This window comes from Coturnix japonica, chromosome 1 (assembly GCF_001577835.2).
Source record: "Coturnix japonica isolate 7356 chromosome 1, Coturnix japonica 2.1, whole genome shotgun sequence".
Taxonomy (NCBI): domain Eukaryota; kingdom Metazoa; phylum Chordata; class Aves; order Galliformes; family Phasianidae; genus Coturnix; species Coturnix japonica.
This window is the reverse complement of record NC_029516.1, coordinates 6,776,732-6,801,996: the sequence shown is the minus strand read 5'-3', so window position 1 is coordinate 6,801,996 and position 25,265 is coordinate 6,776,732. Positions and strand designations below refer to the sequence as shown.

At 39.5% G+C, this 25,265-nt stretch overlaps 1 protein-coding gene across 1 annotated transcript in view; it reads right to left on the bottom strand.

Moving 5' to 3' along the window:
* Positions 1-1,480: 1,480 nt before the first annotated feature.
* Positions 1,481-25,265, bottom strand: part of KIAA1324L (KIAA1324 like) — an 83,984-nt gene continuing 60,199 nt past the window's right edge. Inside the window, exons 9-22 of the mRNA XM_015875491.2 lie at positions 23,459-23,639; positions 22,492-22,620; positions 21,147-21,237; positions 19,368-19,470; positions 18,159-18,296; positions 17,131-17,394; positions 16,074-16,247; positions 14,872-15,061; positions 11,968-12,064; positions 10,691-10,792; positions 8,873-8,999; positions 8,012-8,190; positions 7,364-7,529; positions 1,481-4,377 (exon numbers count right to left, since the gene is read on the bottom strand). Coding sequence (XP_015730977.1) covers positions 4,318-4,377; positions 7,364-7,529; positions 8,012-8,190; positions 8,873-8,999; positions 10,691-10,792; positions 11,968-12,064; positions 14,872-15,061; positions 16,074-16,247; positions 17,131-17,394; positions 18,159-18,296; positions 19,368-19,470; positions 21,147-21,237; positions 22,492-22,620; positions 23,459-23,639 — 2,001 coding nt within the window. The 3' untranslated portion in view covers positions 1,481-4,317. The remainder of the gene's footprint in view (positions 4,378-7,363; positions 7,530-8,011; positions 8,191-8,872; positions 9,000-10,690; positions 10,793-11,967; positions 12,065-14,871; positions 15,062-16,073; positions 16,248-17,130; positions 17,395-18,158; positions 18,297-19,367; positions 19,471-21,146; positions 21,238-22,491; positions 22,621-23,458; positions 23,640-25,265) is intronic.

Below are 25,265 nucleotides of genomic sequence, written 5' to 3'. Positions count from 1 at the left end.
GATTTTTCTTGCAATAGGAAGAGGATGGGTAGGAAGCAGTGGCAGGGAGGAACATCAATCTTCTGCCTGCTGCTGCCACTAAGTAAATGGCATAGGCAAAAATCATAGAATCATAGAATTGTGCAGGTTGGAATAGACCTTTAAGATCATCAAGTCCAACCGCAACCTAAACATACCACCCACTAACCCTAACAACCCTCCGCTAAATCATGTCACTGAGCACCACATCCAAACAGTTTTTAGACACATCCAGGGATGGTGACTCAGCCACCTCCCTGCGGAGCCTATTCCACTGCTTAACAACCCTTTCTGTAAAGAAGTTTTTCTTGATATCCAACCTAAACTTGCCCTGGTGCAACTTAAAGCCATTTGGGACTGTACATAACACCAACACTAGCAGAGCTCACTCCTGCTTGTCTTTTATTAAAGCAAACACAACACAAAACACCCACCCACACAACCTCACTTGGGCTTTTAGGTGGTGTTAGATCATCAGCTTCACAGAGCATGTGACCTTCCTGTTGAGGTCCAACTTTGTATATACCAAAACACGGTGAAAGCTGATGGTCAAGTCACTTTTCACATCTCCCCTCTTACATATATTCATTGTGGGCAGAGCCAGTCAGGTGTCTGGAGACATCACCATTTTCTGTGACACGATATATATGGTAGGATGAGTTTGACCTTGCAAATCTTATTTCTGTCTCCTTGCATATTTGCCCATGAAGCACAGTTCCCATGCATTCAAAAGCAACAAGAAATAGAAACAAGCAATTCTGCAAGAAAGTTATGCACAGGGAAGGACTTAAAAGAGCACCACCCAAGATAAGCAGAACTTCTGAAGCTTTCTCTTAAGGTTATCATTATCTAAAACATTAATTTAAGTCCTTCATGCTTCTTGACATGGACCAACCAGCAGCTTTGCTCATTTCAGAAGAAATGTCTTTGCCATTGACACATCTGCTTTTACTTTTACACTGAAGCGTATGTTGTGGTCACTGCTGGAGATGCATCAGCAACCACAGGTTCCTAAATAGTAACATCTCCTATCCTGTCTCTGTTTTATGGGCCTTACTGACTCTGGCTGGACCAGCAAATATAACACTGAAAACATTCCCCTTTACTAACAAAGGGTCCAAAAACTTCTTTAAAAGAGTAATCTTCTTTTTGAACAAAATGGAAACTATTTGAAGCTACTCCATAACCTCCTTTACGGCTCTAAGACATTTAATTTTCCCAAAACCTAGATTTGAAATAAATCCTGTTATATACAACAAATATCAACCAATATAGTCATAACCCAGATAGAATACATTCTCTGTGTATTTCACCCCCTATCAAGTGCTGTCAAAGCTAAGACAACAATATTACGCTTAATTTGCCAATAATTAATACAGAGACAACATAAAATGTGCTTAATCCTCAAAGAGATTCAGTTGCTTGACTCCAGATTTCAAAGAAAAGCATGCAAATGCAGCAATAAAATGCATCCCATTTAATCAACTAAACACATAACAGGCCAATGCACATTGTTTTATGGCATCAAATAACAGAATCTAATGTGATTCCACGTGGGAGAAAAGAGGGAGGTTGCAGTAAGTACTAGAACAGGTCACAGAGATATGATTTCTTAATGAAATGCTAAAGGCTTCCAAAATTGACCTCTCATGGGAAAAGAAAAACTTCCCCTCCCTGCTATGTCTTTAACCAAAAGAAAAGACTGTAAAGGACAGCAGAATATGCCAGTTTTAACTGGCCTAACTGTAGAAAATGCAGATTTCTTATTTTAAAGTAAATAAAGTCCACATTATTTGTTTGTATCTCACTATGTCATCACTGCATCAGCTACACTATAAATCTGCCTGGAAGAATTCTGAACAATAGCATGACAAACCTTTTGGAAGCAGAGCTGCCAATGGTCATCTAGCAAAGTCTATCAGAGCTAACTGAAAATAGCCACTTTCTGCTTGATTCAGAAAACAAAAGTGAATGAGAAAAGGAACCAAACAAAACTGTGTTATTACGTAAAATGAAGTACAGCTCAGAAACATTAAGGCATTTTTACACTGCAGATATCTGAAAGAATAAATGTTGTTCTAGAGAATGCACTGCAATATGGGTTGGAAAACATATGAAAGGAAAAGGGAAAAGAAAAAAAAAAAAAAAGATGTTGACTCATGCAATTGGTGGCAGCAAAAAGCTCTAGTCACCACTACAGACTGCAAATGGTCAGCAAAGGCTTTAGTTCCATCAAATATCCCAAGTCCAGAATTTCAAATATATTTTCACTTTATTTTATGAATGCCCATCAGATATATATCTTTGATGCTACAGCACACCGTTTGAATAAAAACCAACAACATAAAAACCCTTTTCATAAAAGATCCAAGAAGTGAAATCCCAAAGCCATAACCAATTACTCCGTGAGCATTTCATCTTTGACAACCATATATAAATGACATCATGACGACAAATACAATGTACAATAATAACTGTGCCATGGTACAAAATATACAAAAAAGAATGTGTATTTAATATACATTCAACAATACCCCATAAAAATCTTTGTTGGGAAAGTGAAGTGCCTTTTCAAGAAGAACAAAAAATGTACACCACTTCTGTAAAGATGCCTGAAGTATCTCCCATCAGAAGAGCAATGCCAGTGTTCCATGACAGGAGATATAAAATAACTGAGCTGAATTTTCCCTAAAGAAACAAAAAATCTAAACTTCATAAAATTTTTGTCCATGTTTGTAGCATAATAAAGTATTCAGAGTGCAGAAAATTCAATTTAATTTAGATTTTACTTAAAAGCGGGCCCTCTTTTACAGAAATAGCTCAGTCATATAAAACCAAAAAAATCTATATTCCTTATAATAAAACAACCATTTCTGCCCACGTGTCTCTTCTAGCTTTGATGCATTTACAATTCAGGTAACTTTACTGGAGTGGAAATAAGAGTCTGACCAGAGGTCAGGACAAAATTGATTCCTCATTTTCTTTTGGCTGGATACAAGTCTTGCATATTTTTTCTTAAATATTTTTTTTTTGCCTTATTTTCAGATTCCTTCAAGTTTGACTTCAGTGAGAATTCCAGGACATGATCGGAGTGGGCTCTATGAAGAACTCATGCATACAAAGTGGCCGATTTCATAAAGAAGTCCATCTAGCTTCCAGTTTTCAACGAACCACTTTGTGCCCTCCTTTCAAAGAAGGTACTTGTATTGGCAGCAGAAAACATTTAGATGCTGAGCTGCCTAAGTGCACAACCACACACTCAGCTCCCTTGGGTATTCATCCTCATTCCTTGCCTGGGGCCAGGAACAGATGCAGCTGAGTGTTTCTAATAAGTCTATCAGCTGATAAAGCTGATCCCTAATCTCCAGAAGTGGAGATTTCATGCTTTATTTCCACAGTTCAGGCTTTGCTGACTTGCACCTGAGGGGAAGGTGGCATATTGGCAGCCCAAGGGAGTAGAGTGAAACTGCCACCAACCTCTCTTGAAAGGACAAGCTTCCACAGAGAGCGATGAGTGCAAACTGTACTGTAGCTATCACTTTCCCTGTCTTTAAAGAGCTTGACCTCACCATTGCCTAGAAACTCATGTGCCCTGATCTGCAATTTATACAGCAGCAGTTAGCACATCTAAACTCAGTAACATAAGTTTTCACCTCAGCCCTGTTTGCCACAAACTAGGAAACAGAATGGGTTCAACTTACAGGTGCAGAACCATGTCTCTTGCATTAGATTCCAAGGGCAGACCACTAAGCCCTCCAAACCATTAAAATCAAAGGCATCCTCTTCAATTCAGGATTCACCTGAAGCTTGTTCCCCGTACCATTCACAACTTTGATTTTAAGAGAACTCACAGGAATGCTACTAAAGGACTACACACAACCTTTGCAGGAGGATTCAGGCCTCTCTGAAAATCATTTCTTATGAATATGTGTAGAAGGAAAGATAGGAAATGAAAGGTAGCTATAAATCACATGGCATGCCTGAGCAATGCCCAGGTGAATGCAAAAAAAAATAAATAATAATAATGTTATTTGCAGTATGTATATCTCTTCCTGAGTTAAATTTCATTCCCAGTATGGAATCCAAGCATTTGTTTGGGTTCGGGTTATTTTTTGGCAAGGTACTCAATCACATGATAAGGCAATCCAATTTTCTGGTTTGCTTCCTGTCTTCTTTCTTCCTAAATGGCTGAGCATTTCTCACCGAGATCACTACTGCAATGTGTGCCAGAATATGTTTAAAATATGGTCCTGTAAAAATAGAAATCAGGTTTCTTTCTTTGAAGGCAGCATTAAGTCTTCATATATTCTGGGATCTTGAAGATTTCAGCTGAACAGATTCAAAGTGGTCTTCTTTTTCCTGCAATGGAAAAGACAGGTTCCCATCAGCTGGGATTCTCCAGATTCACTCCACCAGTTGCTACAGTCACTTCTCTTAATAACTTCAGAGCAGCCTTTGCCAAAGATTTTGTTTCTACTACAGTAACGAAGAGCACGGTTTGACTATTGTTTAATAACACCACTAATTCTGTAAAAAATGCAAAATAATCAAAATTATGTGAAGAAAAGCCAATGATTTTGCCAGGAAGAGAAAATTTTCCATGGTACTTTCCTTTAGAGGGTGTGGGGAAGGCTTGCATTTAATACTCATAGCAAAGGAAAGTTGACCAGAGCTAAGGAATTGTAAGATAATCGTATCTGAGTTTATGATTATTTAGTAATTTGTTTGTTACCTTAAAGAAAATGTTTAGAGTAAGGCCTGTGAATGTGAACACTACTGCCCCACTCCTGGATTCCCATTCCTAATCCTCTTCTGGATAAGACAAAAGTCTACAGACCCTCTGCCATCCAAAAACCAGGGACAGAAGATTGATTTGTTCCTCTCTTTTTTTTGCAGGGTAACAGCCCAGCCTATCTGCCAGCAAGTATCAGGGTGCAAAGTGAGGACAACCCTATAGCTCACACAGGAGCTATCAAAGAGCCCAAAGCTCTCTCCCACTGGGAAGTGCTGGCTCTTGCACTGTGTACCTATCTTTCCCATTACTTGATGTACACAAACACGATGGGAACTACATTAACTCATGTTCTGGTCCTCACAGCAGTCTCCATCAGAGATCAGAACAGTCTGGAGCATGTGTGAGAAAGAGCAGGAGAGAAAATTATCCTACACTTGCCTATAGCAGAGAATATATTTCTTCTTCTGAAAGACCCAGAATTGTTACACTACAGACAACAGATGCAACTAGAACAGCCTACAACCTGAGGCAGTTTCATGATTCTTTAACTTCCATATTCTCATTAAAAATAATAGTTATTTCTTACTATATTACAGTCCTAGCCCTAAATTGCTTGGGTTCTCAGAGCCATTAATAGCTTCATTGGATGTTTTGTCTCATAGAAATGCCATTGCCTGTAGCTCAAACATATAGTGAGGATAGTTATATCTTTGTCTCTCCATTTACATTTTTTCTCTTTTTCTCCTCTCCTTTTCTCCCTGTATTTTTTTCTGTATATTATGATGCAAATGCATCAGGAGATGAATTTCCTCATCTTTTCCATAAACGAAAAATGGTGCCTGTAACATTTGTTTTGGAGAAATATATATTAAATTCCGGTTATCTGCAGGGATACAGGACACAGATTTCAGTCAGCTAATGAGGTACTATATGTTGACTTTGCCAGCTACAATTATCTAGTAGGAAAAAAAGGAATCAGCTTAGAAATATCTGACAGGCTTGTTTAAATAGCAGAGAATACTCAGGGAGCCTGTTACAATGGATGTAGAAACTTTAAAAAACTCTTTTGGCATTACTTTCCATTTGAGTGCTCTGAATAATATAGCACTAATGCTTACTTTAAAGGAAAAAAAAAAAAAAAGAAGAAGAAGAAAGGAAAAAAGAACATTTCTCCCACACTCTCATCTCTATACTTCTAATCAGGCAGAAGCCAGTGGTTGGTGCTGCAAATTGAGTCAGCAAAGCTTTTACAGTTATCAAGCATACAGCAAAACACAACCCTCAGCAGAGCCGGTCATCAAGCCCAGCCATGGACAGCCAAGCCATTTCATCTACAAAAAAATACCATCCTATATCCTACAAAGTTCTACTTGAAAGTTATTCCTGTAGGATTCAAAATGGAATCTACTTCATTTGTTGTAAAAGCTGCACAAAATTTGATGTGCTTTCATTTTATTTACATTTCCAAAATCCTTAGCATCACGTTTTTTCACCTTTCCACAAGAAAAGTTACTGACTTGACAAGACTAATAGTCAAGGTGGGGGCAAGAGGAAGTTCTGCACATAGGATGTGTACCATGTCCTGGGTAGGAGACCTGGGGAACAGTAATGTGGAAAGAGGAAAGCACTCTAATAAAAATATAAGAGCCAAAAGAAAGAAAAATAAGGGAAAAGAAAGGACACCCGGTTACACCGCATTGCATTCAATCACAGAAAGGCAAACAAAGAATATGAGGAAAAAAAATCTCAAAATTGAACTTTCTGAAATACTATTTAGACAAGAAACACAAAAAGTTACTTTTCAAAAGATTCGATGTATTATTATAGTTGAAGAAACCTTTTTATTTTGAAACAACCCTCTACAGCAGAACTGTGTGAAAGGGAAAATGTCATCCACCTTTTTCCTGTAAAAACTAATGCCCCAGCTGGATTCCCTTAATGGCAACACCGACTTTCTCACCAACTGCAAAGCATTTGGAAAAAGATCAAAATGCTTGTGGGATCTACCATGACAGCCCTCTGTTGTTCCTATGAGAAATAATCAATGACATAAAAGACCTCTGTGTTCAAACATACAACAACACTGCATCACATGCTGCAAAAAAATGTTTAGCGCTATTGCTCTCCAACAAAATGGAGGAGGTTGCTGTATTGGGTGATGGGCTTGAGCTGATGATTCTCTTCATCTGAATAGTATAATCCTGAAAATTATGGCTCTCAAGTCAGCCATGAAGTCAGCCCAGGTGAGGTGCAAGCAGCTGTTTGTGATGTTAATTTCCTGTATCTATAATAGCTGTGCTTGCTTCAGTGGAGGGATCTGGTAGGAATCCAGGAAGAGAGGTTACCCACTGTGCCTCTTTTTAGGCACAGCCCATACAATAAAGAATGCTTCAGGAAGCTCCCTGCAGAAAAGAAAGCATTTCTTTAATTCCCTGAAACATTTATCATTACTCACATTGTGGATTTTAGCAGGTCAAGAGTAAACTGGGCGATGTGTGTGCTGGAGGCTACACAAAGCACTGTGCAAATTAGCATCATGGCCTCATCACGTCCAGCGATAAATAATTGTAATAATTACTTTTAGTATTAATAGTACTAATTGCCACTTACCTTTGACGCCAAGGACTTGAGCTTCCCCAGCAGTGACTGCTTATTTGAATATACTATTTCTTCTTCATTATCTTCCCCCTCCATTATAGCACAACTGTCAGCAGCTGGCAGCTCACACTCTTTTGAGTTTGCTGTCATCACTAATTTGGAATATTTATACTCCAGCCTGAAATCAGGAAGCCATACAGGTATTCTTTTAGTTGAGTTTTTGTTGTTTTTTTAGTGCTTTTTTGTTTGTTTACTTGTATGTTTGTTTTTAAACAAATGTCCCCTTTTGAAATATTTTATAATTTAGATTATCTGAAGCCCTGCTGAGAGGCATGAATTAAACTAAAGAAATACCCTTTTGGTCTTCATACCTTGAGAAAACCATGTTGCTTCTGGACTTAGTCAAACTCAAACTTTAGGGGTTAAAAAGACAGCTCCTGTCAGGAAATAATCCCGTCACAAATCATTGGGGATTTTCTACATTTTTCATTCTAGCATTTTTGAAAACCATTGTCAGCAGAAAACTCAGCTTGGTCCATCAACAAACTGATCGAGCATGGTATTTTCCATCAACGTTGTAAGAAGGTCAGATCCATGAAAGGTCTTTTTGTTCAATACATCAAGCTTATTTTTATACGCAACACAAGCTGCAGCACTTACTTCTGGTTCTTCTTCCAAAAGTAGCAGGTCAAGGCTATCAGCAGAACAGCAGCAAAAGCACCAACACCAGCTCCAACCTTCAGCCAAAAATCTACTGTTTCACAAGTGCTGGTCCTTTTCTCTGGCAAGGGAACCCCTTTAATGCAATGCTTTGGTTCATTCCATACATACAAGGTTTCCTTTCAAATAGAAATCAAAGAACACCAGAAAATGAGCTGTTTGTAGGAAAACAGAGAACTACTTAAACTTTAAATAAACAAGCTGGCTTTTGGTAAATGGGTTAGACATCTTTTCAATAAAAGAAAACCAAAGCACATGCTTGGTTTTCAGCCGTATTGTCAGCTCAGTTGTCCCCTTGATTGTAGCTGTAGATTTAAACATGGCAAAAGGGTTTCCACTTCTTTACCAATAACCACTTGATACACTTTAGTTTGGACGGGGATTATGAAATGGCTGTGCCTATTTTGGTGATGTTTATCAATAGGGCAGTACTGAACCAGTTGAAGGATTTCCTAATATTTGATTAGAAGAAGCAGTAGCAAGAACATTGCAAACAAGGAAAGATCAATTTCTAAACTGAAATCTGTCTAGTCTGCCATGATGATTATGGTTACCTAAAGACTGATGTCCTTTAGGCACTCCATTGTACAAACAGCTTGCTTGCATGTATAGTTTAGTTCTTACCCATACAGATACAAGCTAGAGGAGAGCTGCCATGGGCACAAATATTCCTGAGTCTCAAAACAGCCAGAGATCCCCAACTCTTCCTGCACTTAACATGTTCACTTGCACAAAGAATTTCAACAGCTTTCAAGTTTTACCCAAATTAACACACACAACTTGGAGCTGGAGGTGCTGTACCTGAAATCCTTTTTTGCAGGCTCCCTCAATCTCATGGTAGTCTTGCTCTGTGCACAGAGGGCAAGCTTCTGCACTTTCCCACACAAAATAGAAAGTGCATCCATCACAGGTGCCAGCAGGGCATGAGCTAGGAGAGAAAAGCATAGTTATCATTTATGAATGACTCTGGAGTTTGCATCTTCACTCTGTGTTCTGTTGCTGAAGATTGGTAACAATAAGTACAACAAATAGATAAACATCTATCAAATCAGCAGGTGAAAAAATCTGGGGGAAGAATTTTTCCCAGTTTATATAATGCTCTTTCAAATAACAGCAGATGTCGGGATGCCAAAGGTCTAAAAAAACAGTTCAGTTCCTGGCAGTGTGTGCTACCTATGCACCTACAGTGAAGAGAAGAAGTAAGCTCTGGGGCAGCAGAACTGCTCTAACGTTTCACCAGCACAAGCTAGACTGGCGTGTGCCCCTCTCACTATTCTCCTGCACTGGGTGACTGTTACAAGTTGGTTCCTGTTCTTGTTAAAATGATGCCTGGGTGATGTTGCCCATATGGAATGGACTTGTCGTGTCATAGTTAATTACTGGGAAGATGTTCGCCAGTTAATGAAGAGATAACAGTTTTTCTTTGCCTAATAGAGACTAATGAGTTTATTATGCATTCAACCAGCAGAACAAAGTTGTACTGGCAATGCCAGGGCATTCATGCAGCTTTTCCTCCTGACAACTGCAGCAGTTCTAACAGCAGTAGCGACAAAGCATCCATGCAAGAAGTTGGGCTGTGTAATTGTGTTATATACCAACACAGAAAAAAATGGATGTAAACGCTTTTGTTGTACCATCCAGGAATCTGTCATTCTGATCCAAAGTACTGAAAAGTCCGTAGCACTAAGAGACAATTCTGGTTTACCTTAATTTGAATAGCTGATAACTATCATCTCTGGATAATGTAATACTTTTTGCCATACATAATAAGACCATTGACAGATCTTTCTCTTCTTTTACAGCTTTCACCTTGTACTTCAACTTCATGTGATACTAAATGCTGTGTCTGGGAGATTAAAGAGTTACATGCAATAATACTTGACATTTATCAGGTACCTCACTACTTATTTGAAAATAGCTGTCTGACTGCTGAGTTAATCAAAGTGGGGCAAGGAAGGGAGATGTCAACAGGAAATTAGATAAGGTACGTCATGTCAGCATCAGGTGTGTGATGTTTCTGTCTATGCTCATGCTGTTAAAAGCAGAATTGTTTATTCCTCTCACTCCTGGTGAGTTATCATAGCTCACACTGTGTTAAGCCCAAAATGCTAGAAAGCAAGGACTCACACCTGAAGGAGATTCACATAGCATTTGACAGATGGTAATTTGTTGCCCAGAACAATTTGCAGAGCCTCAAGTCCCTAAGAAACTGGGTAAACATCTCCAAAGGCATTCAAACATCAGTCACTCAGCTGTCATGTGTGAAGCAGCTGCCTCTTTGGCTTTGTTCAGGTGGGCGTAGATAACCTGTCCCAAAACTGGATCCTACACATCTCACAACGTTAGCTTAGTTTTGGGAATGAGGATGAGTGAAGTATGTACAATCAATACATTTATATTAATGTCTAGATGGACTATGATGGGCTTTGACAGCTCTGGAGGAGAAAGGAGTGAGACTTCCTAGCAGAAGAAGAAGCAGGAAGCAGAAGGAATTCTCCTTAAATGAGGGAGAACAGCACTTCTCATTGCTGTTATGTATAAACTTCCTACTGAGTTTTCTAAAGGTTTCCTGTGGAAAAAGAGCTTTCAGGCACTACTGGGACACAAACACAAAAATACCTGGGCACAGAAAGCTCTCCTTGACCTGGCTTGTTGGGGTTGCATCTCACTGTCACAACAGTTGCACGACCATCTTCACATGAGGTTGTTGCTGTTGAAGACCTAATATGAAACAGGAAAAAATGTGCAGTCAGTAATGTTTCCACTACAGTAAATACATGCTCCTGTTTCATAGATCTTCATCATTCATCAACCTGCAATACCAATGTAAAGCTCTTTGCTGTAGTACTTTTGCCATTGTCAGCTGGAAGAAATGAGGAACAGAAGCTTGTTAGGCTTCATCACATCATTCAAACCTCAAAGTACTCAGAGAACAGCTCTGTTTTTCTAGCTAGTTTGATTTCTGTTGAGCAAAGGAATAAACCTGCCCACAAAATAAGAAAAAAAAAGATTAAAAAACAGAATTACAGGCACTGTTGTGCTTGCTGTGTTACTCTGACAGAGAGTTGACTATAGTCTTTTCCTTGTCCAGGAACAATAGACTAAACTGTTCCCGAAACATCAGAAGTAAGGAGGTTGTTATTCCAAAAAGACTAACATTGCAAATCAAGTTTATAATATTCTCAAAGTAGGGTCACTGCTGTGGGGTTCACTATGCAATAACAGTCAAGAAATGTGTATGAGTGTTCATGAAGTGTATAAACCTGAAGTGGTATAGCAAATTAAGATCTATCACTGAAGTCAACATTGAGAGCCAATTGGTATAGCAGATGTAGGTATGTGCCTTAGGATAACCTGCACAGCCCCACAGCTCCAGAGAGCAAACAAAGGAACTCATTTCACATGTTGTCTACCACCACGTAGACATCTTAATAGAGGTGATTTTTGAGCTAATTATTACCCAAATTCTTTTTAAGGCGGACAGTGAATAGTAAGAAAAGTATGCTAACAACTGAGCAACTTCAAACAATTATTTTTAACAGTAATACATTCATTTTTGTAACATCAAAAAATACAAATGACTGTGAAAGAAAATATACAATGAAAAGTGAATGTATTAAGGTCACATACAAGAAATTATGGAAAGTAACATAGCAGTGGAAGTGGCACTTGGATTAATCAAAGTTGTGGTATCACCACCAATCAATTATAATTTAGACTTGAGTAAACACTGTTGGCTGATTTCATAAAATATTCTTCAACACGTCAACCAGTATCAGCCAAATATTGACTAAAGCAATAAGGATTAAAGGTGCAAAAGAGATCTTCCCTCACAGCTTTAGTTTCCTTTAAACAAATGAAAGTTGAGATACCAATTAGCAGGATTTTTTACCTACTTGTAAAAGAAATGCACATCAGGTACTTTGCTTGGAGAGGGAGGGAACATGTCTGTCTTGACACTGATATTTTCCAGCATTGTTTCAACGGTGGCTCCTAAAATTTAGGAAAATAAAAATGAAAGGAACAAGATAGGGATGGATTTCTGAGGGGTTCGCATGCAATATTTTTAGTCTGCAAGGTGTGGTTCTCACTTAATAGCATTTAATGGCATTGTTATATATTGTTCATTTTCCTTTATTCTAACTGAGATTGCAGATTTGTATGTTCCTCATGCAGTCTGATTCTGTCATTCAGAAAATATTAATAATAATAATAAAAACAGTGTACATGGATTATACACTTCTTGTCTGAATTTACATCTATCAGGAGGTATCATAGAATAATAAAATAACTCAGTTTGGCAAAGGGCTTCTGGAACTCATCTGATACTATCAGCTGCTCAAACCATATGCCTTGCATGTGATGCTTCTGTGTATAACTCTAACACAACATAACTGCAACATCCTGAGCAATCTGTAGTACTGCAGGAAGAAACCTTCAGTGAATAGATTCAGAAGGATTATGGGTTCATAGGAAAGCCTTGATGGTGCATTTTGGAGCAAACAGGTGGGTGCTCGGTATAACAAAGGTTACACAAGTCTGCATGGACTTTGAAGAAGAACTGAGAAAGAGGAAAACTCAAGTAACAGGAACTCTGAGATCCTGTCGCACTCTCCAAGTGTGCGACAATGTAAGTACATGGATCAATGTTCTCAGTAACGCTGCCTAGTCGTGCAGGTGAGAGATGGCTACAGAGCATCACATCAACACAAAGAAAAAGCAAAGAACCTCGTTGCAGCAGCCATAGGGAACACATGCAGAGAGACATCATTGTTGAGGAGGGGTCTGCATTCTGAGAACACACACTAGAATTTATTTAATAATTACTTCCTCTAACAAAAGATGTCATGTCTAACACAGGGCATCTTAAATTTGGATCTCAACGAAGCATTCATTACTCAGTAGACTGGAAGAAGTAGCTCCTACTGACTTTAATATATTCAAGAGGCAAAGAGAGAATATTCCCGTCCCATAAGCACTACTGCAAAGCTGACATCCCAAAGCGCCATTTCTAAAAATAATAGCACTAAAAGCAAAATCAAGTGTTAAGAAAAAAGATGATATTTCTCAGAATATATTAATTAGATAGCTAAAAAGCCACAAGAGCTCTCTCTTGAACGACAGCTGTTTTGACTACATGTCCACTTTGGAACAGAGTAGGAGAAAAGGAGCCTTTAAAAAAAGACAGAACATGAGCAGAAGTTTCAGAGAGGGAATAGAGAATCAAATGGCAATCTATCATATTTATCTATTTAAATCAAAAGTTTCAGTTACAAAAAAAAGTGATAATGGATACTAAAGACTTCAGGGAAAAGCTCACATTTGGCAGCACAAGAAAAATTCTAAGTCTGAGGGCTGTTAGAAAATACTAGAAATAAAATACACCTTACGGATGTCAAAGGCAAACAAAGCATTTTAAAATGTGAAAGCTGTAGTACAGAAAGTGCAGAAGATCTTGATACGTTTTCTCTGTACAAAGAGAAAATCAGGATTGCCTGCATTCTTTCCTAGATAATGTTTGTACAACTTGTTTTTTCACTAGCAAGAGAGGATTTTGGCAACTACCTGGGATACACATAAATTAGCAAACCTGTATCTTAGAGTAACCAAGTCAACAGGATTTCCCACATAGAAATATCTGTCTTTAATGAAACATTTTACTACTAATGTGAAACAGAAGACTGATGGAGAAGGAATACAGTGTAGAAATTCAGAAAGGACAAAACTGAGCCGCAGATGAAAATGTGGCTAACACAATGTGGCAGATTAAAAGGAAGGGGAAGTGGAAGACGAGGTTCAGCTAATGCACAGATACATTTAAAAAGCAGACAACATGAACTTGTGCAGAACAGCTTCTGTTCGATACATCTGATTTCATTCCCTGAGTGCTGATGAATTTGTTTGCTAAAGAAAATTATTTACATTTATCAAGTATTTCATTAGCTTATATGAGATTTTAATTAAAGAGTTAGCAGTGTACTATCAATTAAGTGTAGTTATTTACTACATATTACTATGTAATCTATTACAAAATTATCTGTCCATGGCAAAATGTCATCAAAAGGGGTATGGCCCCAGGTTTCTCTAGACATTGACCCAAAATGTCCCAAAACGCAAGACTTCCATTAGTGATCTGCAAGTGCAGGTAAGACAAAGATCAAGAGGAACAGAATTCAAACAGGAAAAAAAAAGCTGCTTTAATGCAAAATACGGAGATGCTGTTTGTCCACTGAAATGTATAATAATAACAGCCATGGAAAATCTTTTGTTTCCATTAGTTTTAGAAGTTCAGGCTTGGAATGCTCTTGTAAAGATGTGCTTTTATAAAATAAACAAGTTTCTGGGCTCAATGCCAGGGAGCAAGTACAAACATTCTGTGCCTGTAATGGATAGGTGAGCAGACTAGATGACTTCATCGGCTGCTCTGGCCTTAGATTCTGCAAACTTGTCAGCCAGAGCAATGCAAGATGTAACGGTGTGCACTGCCTCATGCTGCCCTCACCTAATTATGCCCCAGCACAACCACCTTCTGAAATTGCCTGAATGGGGACTTGGCATAGGCAGGAATGCTTGGACTAACGCGACCGCTACAGCAACTGGTTTTGCTCTATACGAGGTGAGCGGGAAACATGACAGCAAATCAAATCCTTTTAATTACATTCTCCAGATTTTTATGCTGAAATTCTATGCACCATGGGACCCATGAGACCAAACACAGGGAAGAAATACTAATAGAGACAAGAGCTGACCAGCCCTAAGATATCTCACTTGCAGCAATATGCAAAACACAAACCACATACCTAAGAACCTGTCAGCAAGGCTATTGGATTGAAGAGCCAAGGCTGTTCGGAAGCCCTTGCTGTCTGATGGGATGATGGTGGACTGACAGACAAAAGCTCCCACAAAGTTGGAAAAATCTTCTGATTCTGCAACCATGTCCTTCAGGGTAACATCTGTGATATTGTCAGTGCAAATAGCCATCTTTTTACCCTGCAGACAATCAGGAAAAATGGGGAAGCTGTTGGCTGTTGATAGGATGTGGAAAAGTTCAGGAGACATTGCAAACTGTAGGAGCTTCATTTGTCTTAGAAATAACTCGATGCTTCTATCACAAGAGAAACAAATTGCAGCAATAAACTGTGCCATTCTGAAGGCTCCGATTAAAGCCTCATTTAGTCTCAGAAACAAGATGTCACCTCCAGTATGTGTCTTATCAGAAACTTGTGCTACGAAGCACTTTTCTCTGTTTATCTTGACAGCACAGTGCTTACTTGCAGAGCATAATAAAATGGCTTGTACAGAAAAAAACATATTGCTTGTAAATAATGCACTGTAGAATACCTCTTTACTTGGAATTTAAACCAGATAAAATATTCTCAAAGCACGACTACATTAAATCCATAAGCAGATACACAGCCTTCAAGACTGCATTAATGTCATATACTGAGACCAATGTAAGACTCTCAGAACAGCAGAAACGAAAGCCAAATCAAGGAATTTGGCAGGCTTGACCCTACAAAATGCCAAGCACGCAGACCCAGTCCTACGGGTCTGATAGTACTGTATTACCAGGGAAAAACAAGAAACGAAGACCAGATCCACAGGGGAGTATCTTTATGGATCTGTCATCAGCTCTAATCCAGACAGGTATGTACACATTTAAGCCCAAAAGTATATAAAATTCTTTAAAGAAATACAACAACTGGTTTATCTCATCTCATGCAAACTCTTTAGTATAGGGAGAAGAGATTTCCTAACTTTACAGGGATAAACATTGATGTAAAACATACACATTGGCTTTCAAGGGATAATCATCTGGTACTGCACCAAGATGTCAACTGCTGTATGTAACAATATACTCTGGTACACTCCAAATCTAACAGCAAGATACAGAGGAAAGCATTTGCATCGTGATGATGCACACTGCCTCAGTGTGATCCCACCAAGCATCAACACGGACTACACACTGGTTAACTCAGCCCTCACCATCCACTGAGCTCACCTCATTCCCACAAAGGCTGATGTTAAAGAAGTGGAAGAACTTGGTCCCACGGGAAGTGAAGCTCGGCCCACTCATTAAGGAGCCCACCTGGCTGAGGTTGCTAAAATCATAACTCAGGGTCTGGTTATCCTTGATGTATGACACCAAGCAGTCGCTGAAGCAGGCAGAGTGGTCCTTCAGAGATGGAGAGGAATTCATAAAAGAGAAATTATGGACCAGTAGCAAACCACATAGCTGGCAACTGTGACTTAAAGCAAGGAGGAGTAGACAAGACTACCTTCCTTGCTAAGGACAAAAGGGAATTTGTCCCATTTCTGTGATTCATCTTTCCCCTGAGAAAATTCCCATCCTTGCTTCAGTTTCTTGCAACCAAATCTCAGAAATGTTTTGATGTCCCCAAGCCTTGCCTTTCTGCTATCCAAGAAAATGTAGAGTTGCTTTGTTCTGTTATTGGCATATTTATGATCTCAGTGGCCAAGCTTAAAACCCTGTAGATAGACCGGAATCATGGCCCTGCTTATACTTGCATCTTTCAAACCTGAGAAACAGAGCTTAAGAAACAGTAACAGAATATGAACCCAATTGAAGACAGGAAGAATATGAACAAAATGGATCTGTTATTCAAGTCCCCGTGCAGTTCCTTGTTGTATAATACTCACACGGTAAACATTTATCTAGGCTTACAGGCAAGTTCTAAAGGGAAGGTAACATCATCCAGCTGGTAAAGTCCCTGAGTTTAAAATAGCAGGAGTTTGGGACAATTTGAGGTTCAAGGAACTTTAATGTTTACCTTATTCATACACTACCCCAATGTAGCTTCTTGAAATGGACCATTTTTTGAGCCAGAGTGGTCAATTTTATCACCTTATCATATGTGTAGAAACAAAAATTAGACTAAGGACATAAATAACTGGAAGAATGGGTTCACTGGTTACAATAATACTCCCATGCTAACAAGGCACATACCTGAAGTAAAAGCAGCCAAGCTGGCCCTTTGAGTGTTTATGCTCCAACCCACCCAGTCTGCCCTTCACTGAGAGAATCACAGTTTCCGTACCTTGGTGCTCTTGCTGCCAGGCCCACATGGGATGCAGGCCTCCTTGCCATAGACCTGGTGGATGGACAGGAAGGTGTTGTCTGGACACTCCTTGCACTGGCTGGTCTCCTTCTCGATGTAGTGTCCCACTGGGCAGGGCACACAGGATGAGCCAGACTGCTCAGAGACCAGCGCGCAGGCCCGACAAGAGGAGGCAACTCCATCCACTGCGTTAGTCACCGTGATGGAGTAGATCTTTGCCACATCATTGATGAACTGCCTGCTCTAGAACGAGACCCAAAGAAACCACCCTGGTGCCACTACACCATTGCACATGGACAGTGACTCATGCATGCACTTCCAGCATAGGTAGTTAACCCACAGCTCCTTCCAGAGTGTTAGTTCAAGCTCGGATGCAATATTTTTCTACAGAGTGTCTGGTGTGGTGCTACATTTTGGTTCTAGGAGAAAAATAATGTTGATAACACACCAATGTTTGTAGTTGCTAAGCAGCTGTACAGAACCAAGGCCATCCTCAGCAAAAGGCCCAAGTTGCTGGGAAGGAACAGAATTAGGAGACGTGACTTAAACTGGACAAAGGGTTATTCCATACCATATGCCATCATGAAGAAGCTGCTTTGAAGTGCATGGGAGTTTACCTCTCTCTTCCACTGCTCAGGGAGCTAGCTGGGGATCAGTCAGGGGGTGGGCAACTACTTGTGCATCACTTGTTATATACATTCATATATATGTGTATATATATAAAAAATCGTAACTATTATCCTACTTCTTTTCTCTACCTGGATCAATGATTATATTTCAATCCATGAGTTCTACTTTTTTTATTCCTGATTCTCTCCCCATCCCACTGGGAAGGGCTGGGAGGGAGCAAATGACTGTGTGATGCTGAGCTACCTGTCTAGTTAAACCACAACAACCCATATGGTAACAGCCACTCAAGAAGCACAAGAAGCCTGTGAGCTTTAACAGAAGCCAAGAGCACAGAAAGCGAGTGTCCAAAGGAAGCCGTGCTGTAAAACAATACTTACATCTTGGCCCTCATTTATTCTCTGAAAGGCCCAGGTAAACGTGAAGGAAGCATTTTTGGAGATTATATGAGTGTAGGATTGCTTCTCTTTACTTCTTTCCCACGATTCCACTACATTAGTATTTTTTCGATTAATATCCTGTAAGTCATAGACATTTATTTAAAAAAAAAAAAAAACAAAAAAAAAGTGGAGTCATACTATATTAAACATTAGCATTTTATAGTACAGTCGTTAATTTATGTAAAGGATTTTGCAATTGCATTTAGCATTTAATAAAAGGAAGCAAACATGTTTATCCTGCTTTCCATCACTGGCAATATTCCAGTTGAGAACAGGCATCTATTCTAAAAGATGCTCTTATTCACAAAGCAATTAGGTTTGAAGTCCTATAGCCAATTATGAACAAGAAAGATTCAGCACAATGGCTGAAGTTTCAAATTCTGCTTATGTATAAATCATGTGGTTCCCAGAGCAAGGAGAGAAGAAAATTACAATTCAAAGAAATATTGTAGTTTCTACCATCTCTGTATATCCAGCTTGTTGATGTCTCTAATGAAACAGTACCAAAATTTACACAAGAAAAACCTGTGTGTTTTTTATTCTCCATCATGTTCTAGTCCAAGATGGAGCAGATTTGGATAAATTACCACTAAAAACAAAAAAAAAAAGAAGTACCAGCTTTACACTGCAATTGAAGGAACAAGGGAGTGGCCACAGATTTGTTTACCTTCCTCAGCTGATGGACAAGAAAAGTAAAAAACCATAACAAACACTTGGTTTTCACTGACAAATGTCCACTGCCCTGCAGATTCCCCAAGTCACTGAGAGGACTGAGACTAAATTTCCCTATTCTTATCATCCCTTCCCACATGCAGTGCTTTGGAACTGATAAGAGGAAAACATGATCATCCAAGAGTCACTGAGAGATGGATCAGTTGGTTTAAGAAGGGAAATTTGGCCTTTTGGTGACATATAATCTCTTTTAAAATAAACAACCAACAACAGCTCACAATTTTAGTAGAGCAAGAATTTTGCTGGACCATTAGTTAAATCCTTTCAGCAAGGGTACCACAGATATAAAACTAATATCATGCTTAATCTAAGTCATAATAAACCAAGTGCAACTAATCACACCTATGCAGAGGTATTAAAGTGATATGTGGAATACCAGGCTCAGTCGTCAGTCATGGAGAGAGGGGTCTCACTTACCGCCATGAAGTACAGCACACAATCTGCTGAACAGATGGTCTCAAAAACAAAAGTGATCCGTCCTAGTTCTGACCCAGTTGCTCCTGTCAATGATGTCGGAGGTCTATTTGAGAGAAGGAATGAAACATTTACAAGGTGCTCTCCAGACACATGGCAGTCAATCCTTACAATTGCTTTCTATATATCACGGGAACTACCAAAATACAATCACATAAAACTTGCCCTTAGGGAACCACAGAAGATAGGCCTGTACTGCAGCCCTGCTCTGGGTTATTGAGCACAGCAGGACTACTTTTAAGTGTGCGATTTCTTTATGGTACAGTTCTCTCGCTATCATCAATACCCAAATTCAAATGTATTGGTAGAGAATGTTATCACTTAAATGTGTTACACAAGAGTAGCTTTAAGTGATTTGCACCAATTCAATAGCATCTACCTTCCACTGGTGGGAGATGCAATCAGGAGTTTCATTAAATAACCAGGGTGCTCCCGTGCTATCTATTAAACACTTAAAAATACCCTTGACACTCCTAGCACTCAGCAGCAGGGACTACTTTGGAGAATTCCACATGATTACCCTGGAGCAATACTCAGAAATACCTGCAATGGAAATAACTGCAGTTCAGGAATTACTTTAGTAGAGCACAGGGACACACTGAGCTTTTCCATGAGTGTGTTTCTTGCTTTTCTTTTATCTTCTTTGTTGTATGGACATATTGTAAAATAAAAATTAGAGTTTGCTCATCTGGTATAAAAAGTAGCAGCTCCCTTCATCTAAAATACAGCATACCTTGCCTGTCTAAATCAGAGAATCATAGAATCATTTAGGCTGATCAGCAAGATCATCAAGCATAACTACCAACCTGACCTACCAAGTCCCATTGCCTAACTATATCTCCCAGTTCCATGTCTGCTTAAATATTCCCATCTGCCACTTAAATACATCCAGGGATGGAAACTCCACCACTTCCCTGGACAGCCCATTCCAATGCTTGACATTCCCCTCCAAGAAGAATTTCTTCATAATGTCTAATCAAAACCGCCCTTGGTGCAGCTTGAGACCATTTCTTTGGATACTATCACTTGCCACCTGAGAAAACAGATTAACATCCTCTTTGCTACAACCTCATTACAGGTGGTTGTAGAGAGTGATGGGATCTCCTCTTAGCCTCTTCCGGCTGCTCCACATTAAACAATCTCAATTCCCTCTGTTCTCAATTCCATTTGCTCCTCATAACTCTTGTTTTAGAGTCTCTCTATCAGCTTTACTGATTTTCTCTGCACATGCTTCAGCAACTCAGTATGCTTCTTGTAGTGAGGGGACCAAAGCAGAACACAATATTCAAGGTGCAACACATAATGTTATAATAATACAATAATAATAAAACATAAGTAATGATAATAATCATTTATGATAGTAATAAATAATAGGCACCTGGTCTGAGCCAGGAACCTAGGGTCACTCTTTTGAAAAAGAGTGTTAAAGAAGAGTTAAAAGCACACCTAGCAGTTAATTCATCCTGTCTGTGAGTCCAGGAGAGGTAGGATGCCCTGTCCTCCTGAGGTTCCTGCATTCTCCATTGTCTCCAGGAGCACTGACATTGCAGCCTAGCTAGAATAGCAAAGTCATGTGGGACCAGTATCCATTGCATGGCATGTTTAGCTTGTTAATTCAGAATGGAAAACTGAAAACACTGTTCATTCCTAGGTTAATGTGACACAGGTGTAAGACGCAGAAATAAATGAAAAATAAATGGAAAAAAAACACCTGTTTCTTACTTAAATCCTGGGATGTGCAAGTTCAAGATAAGATAGTCATTGTCAGAGCCTCCAGCTCCACTCTGGATGTGGTCACCAGCCACCTCCCAACCTTCAAAGAACAAAAAAACCAACAGGTTTTTAAGAAACAAGACACATGGCAAAATAAAATAAAATAAAAATCTGCATTACCACACATTTTTAATCAGTTCAATGCTTTCAAACATGATGTCTGGTGTAAACTGTAGGTCAGTATAATAATGCATTTGAAGGAAAAAATTTAGTAATTATATTAGCTGCTGACTTCATAGGCAAATGTCAATTTGGAATCAGCAAAGTAATTGAAATTTCCTGACCTGTGCTGATCATCCATCAAATGGGATGATCCATCTGACCTCTTCCAGCCTTAAAAGTGATGAATAAATCTATGCATTAAACATAAAACGCATGCTCCCATACATCCCTGCTTAACACGTATAATTCATAGCTTGAGTTGCATCAGACTGACAAGGCAGATCAAACAGAGTGGAATTTCTCAGAGAAGGCTAGAGGTGAGAGAAGCCCAGAACAGAACATTCTTCACAAGTGAGCTGTGACTGCTCTCTGCTGACATCATAGCACATGTGCAGAAAGAAAGCTCAGAGAACAAAATGAACAATCACCACACACTTCAGTTATGTTTTCCAAAAGAATTATGCATGTATTTTAAACTCATAGCTATCACAAAACATGAATGGAGATAAACTGGAGAGAAGTCAAATGGTGTTTTCATCAATGGGGATATTCAGATATTTCAGAGTTTCATAGAATCATTTAAGGAAAGGTTATGTAGTCCAACTCCTCTGCAATGAACAGGGACGCCTACAGTTAAATCATGTTGTTGAGAGCCCTGTCCATCCTGACACTGAATGTGTCCAGAGATGGTGCACCCATCACTTCTCTGGACAACCTGTTCCAGTGCATCACCAACCTTACTATAAACTATATCCAGTCTAAACCTCCCCTGTTACAGTTTGAAACCACTTCCCCTTGTTCTGTCACAACAGACCCTGTTAAAGAGCCTGTCCTCTTTTTACTTATCGACTCCCTGTAGATACTGAAAGTCTGCTACCAAGTGTATATGGCAGTATAAGTTTTTAGCTGATGGGATCTGATGTAAACTGCATCTTCTGCCGTTTTCTGATATAAAAGAAGACATTTAGTGGCTGCTTCCTGCAGGAATTATTAAGTCTGGTGAAACTGAAGAAAAGGAGGGAAACTGTGTTGCAGTTCACAGCAAAGAGGATATCCATTTTGATGGCTGCTGCATTACAACAGTAACCAGCAGAGGTGAAAGGCACATAACAGTAAAGGGAGTTTGGCTCACCATTCATCCCATCACACTTTGAGTTGCCAACATTAAAGCAAGAAGTCTTCATGTTGCTCGGTAGGATGTTCCACCACTTGTACTCAAAGCCAAGAGCGGGTTCAGTCCCAGCAGGGCAGGCTTTGCACTCTAAAGGGAGAGAGGGTAGGAAATGAAATCACATAATGTAAACGCATCTCAAATAATGAGCATATAATGAGCAAATAACGTAATTTGTTTCTTTATATCTAAATAGCAAAAGAGATATCATAGAATCAACTCAGTTATAAGGGACCTTTAAATGTCATCTAGTCCAACCTGCCTGCAAAGAACAGGGACACCTAGAGCTAGATCAGGTTGCCCTGAGCCTGCTCCAGCCTGACCTTGAATGTCTCCAGGGATGGGACATCCACCACCTCTCTGGGCAACCTGTTCCAGTGCCTCACCATCAGGATGAGAAGAGTAGCAATGACACCAACATTTTATAAATTACAGATCATAACCTTATAGCAACTGAGCTGCAACTGGTCCTCCCATGCCACACTTCTGCAGGTGACTACCAGTTCAATACAACTTAGAACCATTAAGCTAGAATTTACACTCAGAAAATGCCATCTGAATATTCATTTGACAGTGCTTGAAATGAGATTTGTACAGGGAAGATCATGGCATGGAGAGAAGTATGGATGAAGAATTACTGACTGTAAAAGTTCTGATTTCTTTCTCAGAAACCACTAAAATCACCCCTAGGATATTTATGCCAGCCAAGAAATGTATCCAGAACACAGCAGGTCAACTTACAGCAGCAAATTCCAATAAGAAAAGATTTTAGAGGAAAAACAGGTAGTCAATATCCTCTCACTGATGGCAAATACTAAGAACTTTACAAAAAATGAATTCTGGTATGTGATGATGTGTCATTAAACCCAGTCACACGCAAACAGACAACTACTTCTGGAGACACAAGCCATTTTTTCAGGACTCCTACCCTGCGTCCCATCTGAAAATGTGCCCTGGGGGCAAGGAGTACAGGAAGATGAAGCATTGCTGTAAAAGCCAGGATTGCAGGGTGGACATTCCTTCCTCTCTCCAGAAGGAGGTAGGGTTAGTGCGTCAGGGAGATCCTCTCTGCAGATCTTGGGTTCGATCCATTTGTACATGATCTGAGTCTGGAATGAGAAGACACTGAGCTCACATGATGGGTCAGAAAACTTTAGGTCTGCATGCACTGCACAAGGTCCCCCTTTTATTTTAAATTAGGGTATTCCTGATGTTTTATGCCAAATACAGACCTTGCACATCTGGGATAACAAGGGCAAAGCAGGGAAACACAAATGATTGGACTCACAAGCAATTCCAAGATTTCAGGTCTTAAAGAACAAAGGAAAAAATGTGAAGCTTAAAAAAAATGACTACAGCGCATGACTATTTATCTAGTGAATTTTCCCATATAAATGTTTCTGTGGAATGCTTATGTGGAATGCTATCCTAACAAGTTAATAAAGAACCTGTGCATTTTGGCCATAGCAACCTCAGACATAACTTTTCCACTACAAAATCTCTTTATCTGGAAGGTTTTTTTTTAGCTGAGAATCATAACTTTTGGATTTTCTGTATAGTGGCCTATTCTTTGCAAAGAACCCAAGTTCTCACTGGTCATCTTCATCCAATTAGCAAAAGCCAAAAGCACATAGGAACTTCCCCAACTCCTTTCTAGTCCCTCTGCCTTTACTTAAGGAGTGATTTATGAATGCTGATATGAGTAGGTCTGTACCATTACCTGTATAATGGTATTGCCTCACCATCTTCTCTTGTAGGCAACACAAATGAGATGAATCACTCACAGAGTTGAGATTTTAATTTTCATCTGACTTTAGGTCAATCCCTGAAAGGGTTTAATATCTCAAGATGAAAATTAGCTGAGTGTCAGAGGAAACTAACTGGTAATAATTTAACCTGGACAGAGCTCGCACTCCGGGTTTTTCCACATTTCCAACCCAGCAGCACAACAGGGATCCTTGAGGCCAGAAGCATGTGTACACAGTACTGTGGGACTGCTCCCAGTGTCAGAGTGACATGTCACTCTGCTTGCCTTGCTGTCCTCCTTGGATCCTGTCACCTCATTCTTTGTTGATCAGCCTTTCCTTACTGCTCCCAAACACTCCAGGATTTTCTGGAGTATTGCTGTCTAATTCAGCAGCATCACGAGTGCCCACATTTAAAATAAAAAAGAATTAGAAGCTAACAAAGTATCTGTGTGGTTGCCCAGAGCCCAGACATACCATATACCTTAAAATAAAACTACTGCAACTGAGCAGAGAGAACGGGGTCAGACAGTATCCATAGTCACAGCGGTAAGGGTTTCTAAGACTGGACTGAAGTGACCAAGCTGCTCCACCAACAGGACCTCCTATGAGATTAGATGGTGTGTGGAATCTACTCATTAGATTCTGAAGGAAATAACCACTGAGAGTTCAGGCTTTTCAAGGCATCCCACAAGGCAATCACATTACCAGCAGTTAGGCTGTGCCACAGTATATGAACACAATAACCAGGTTATGTCCATACTGTTATTTTAAACAGATTGTGGACTCTTCTTTGACATTAAAACCAAGGAGCACATCACATATTAAACACCCTTCCACTCAAAACTGGTGTGGCCATGTCCACTGCTCCTGTGCCATGTCAGAACCTGAATTATGCCTAAGCACTGCTGGGACAAAGCATGTTAACATAAGCCTATATTTTTCCTATATTTAGGAAAGACAATAAACAACAGAACAGGATTTATTCTG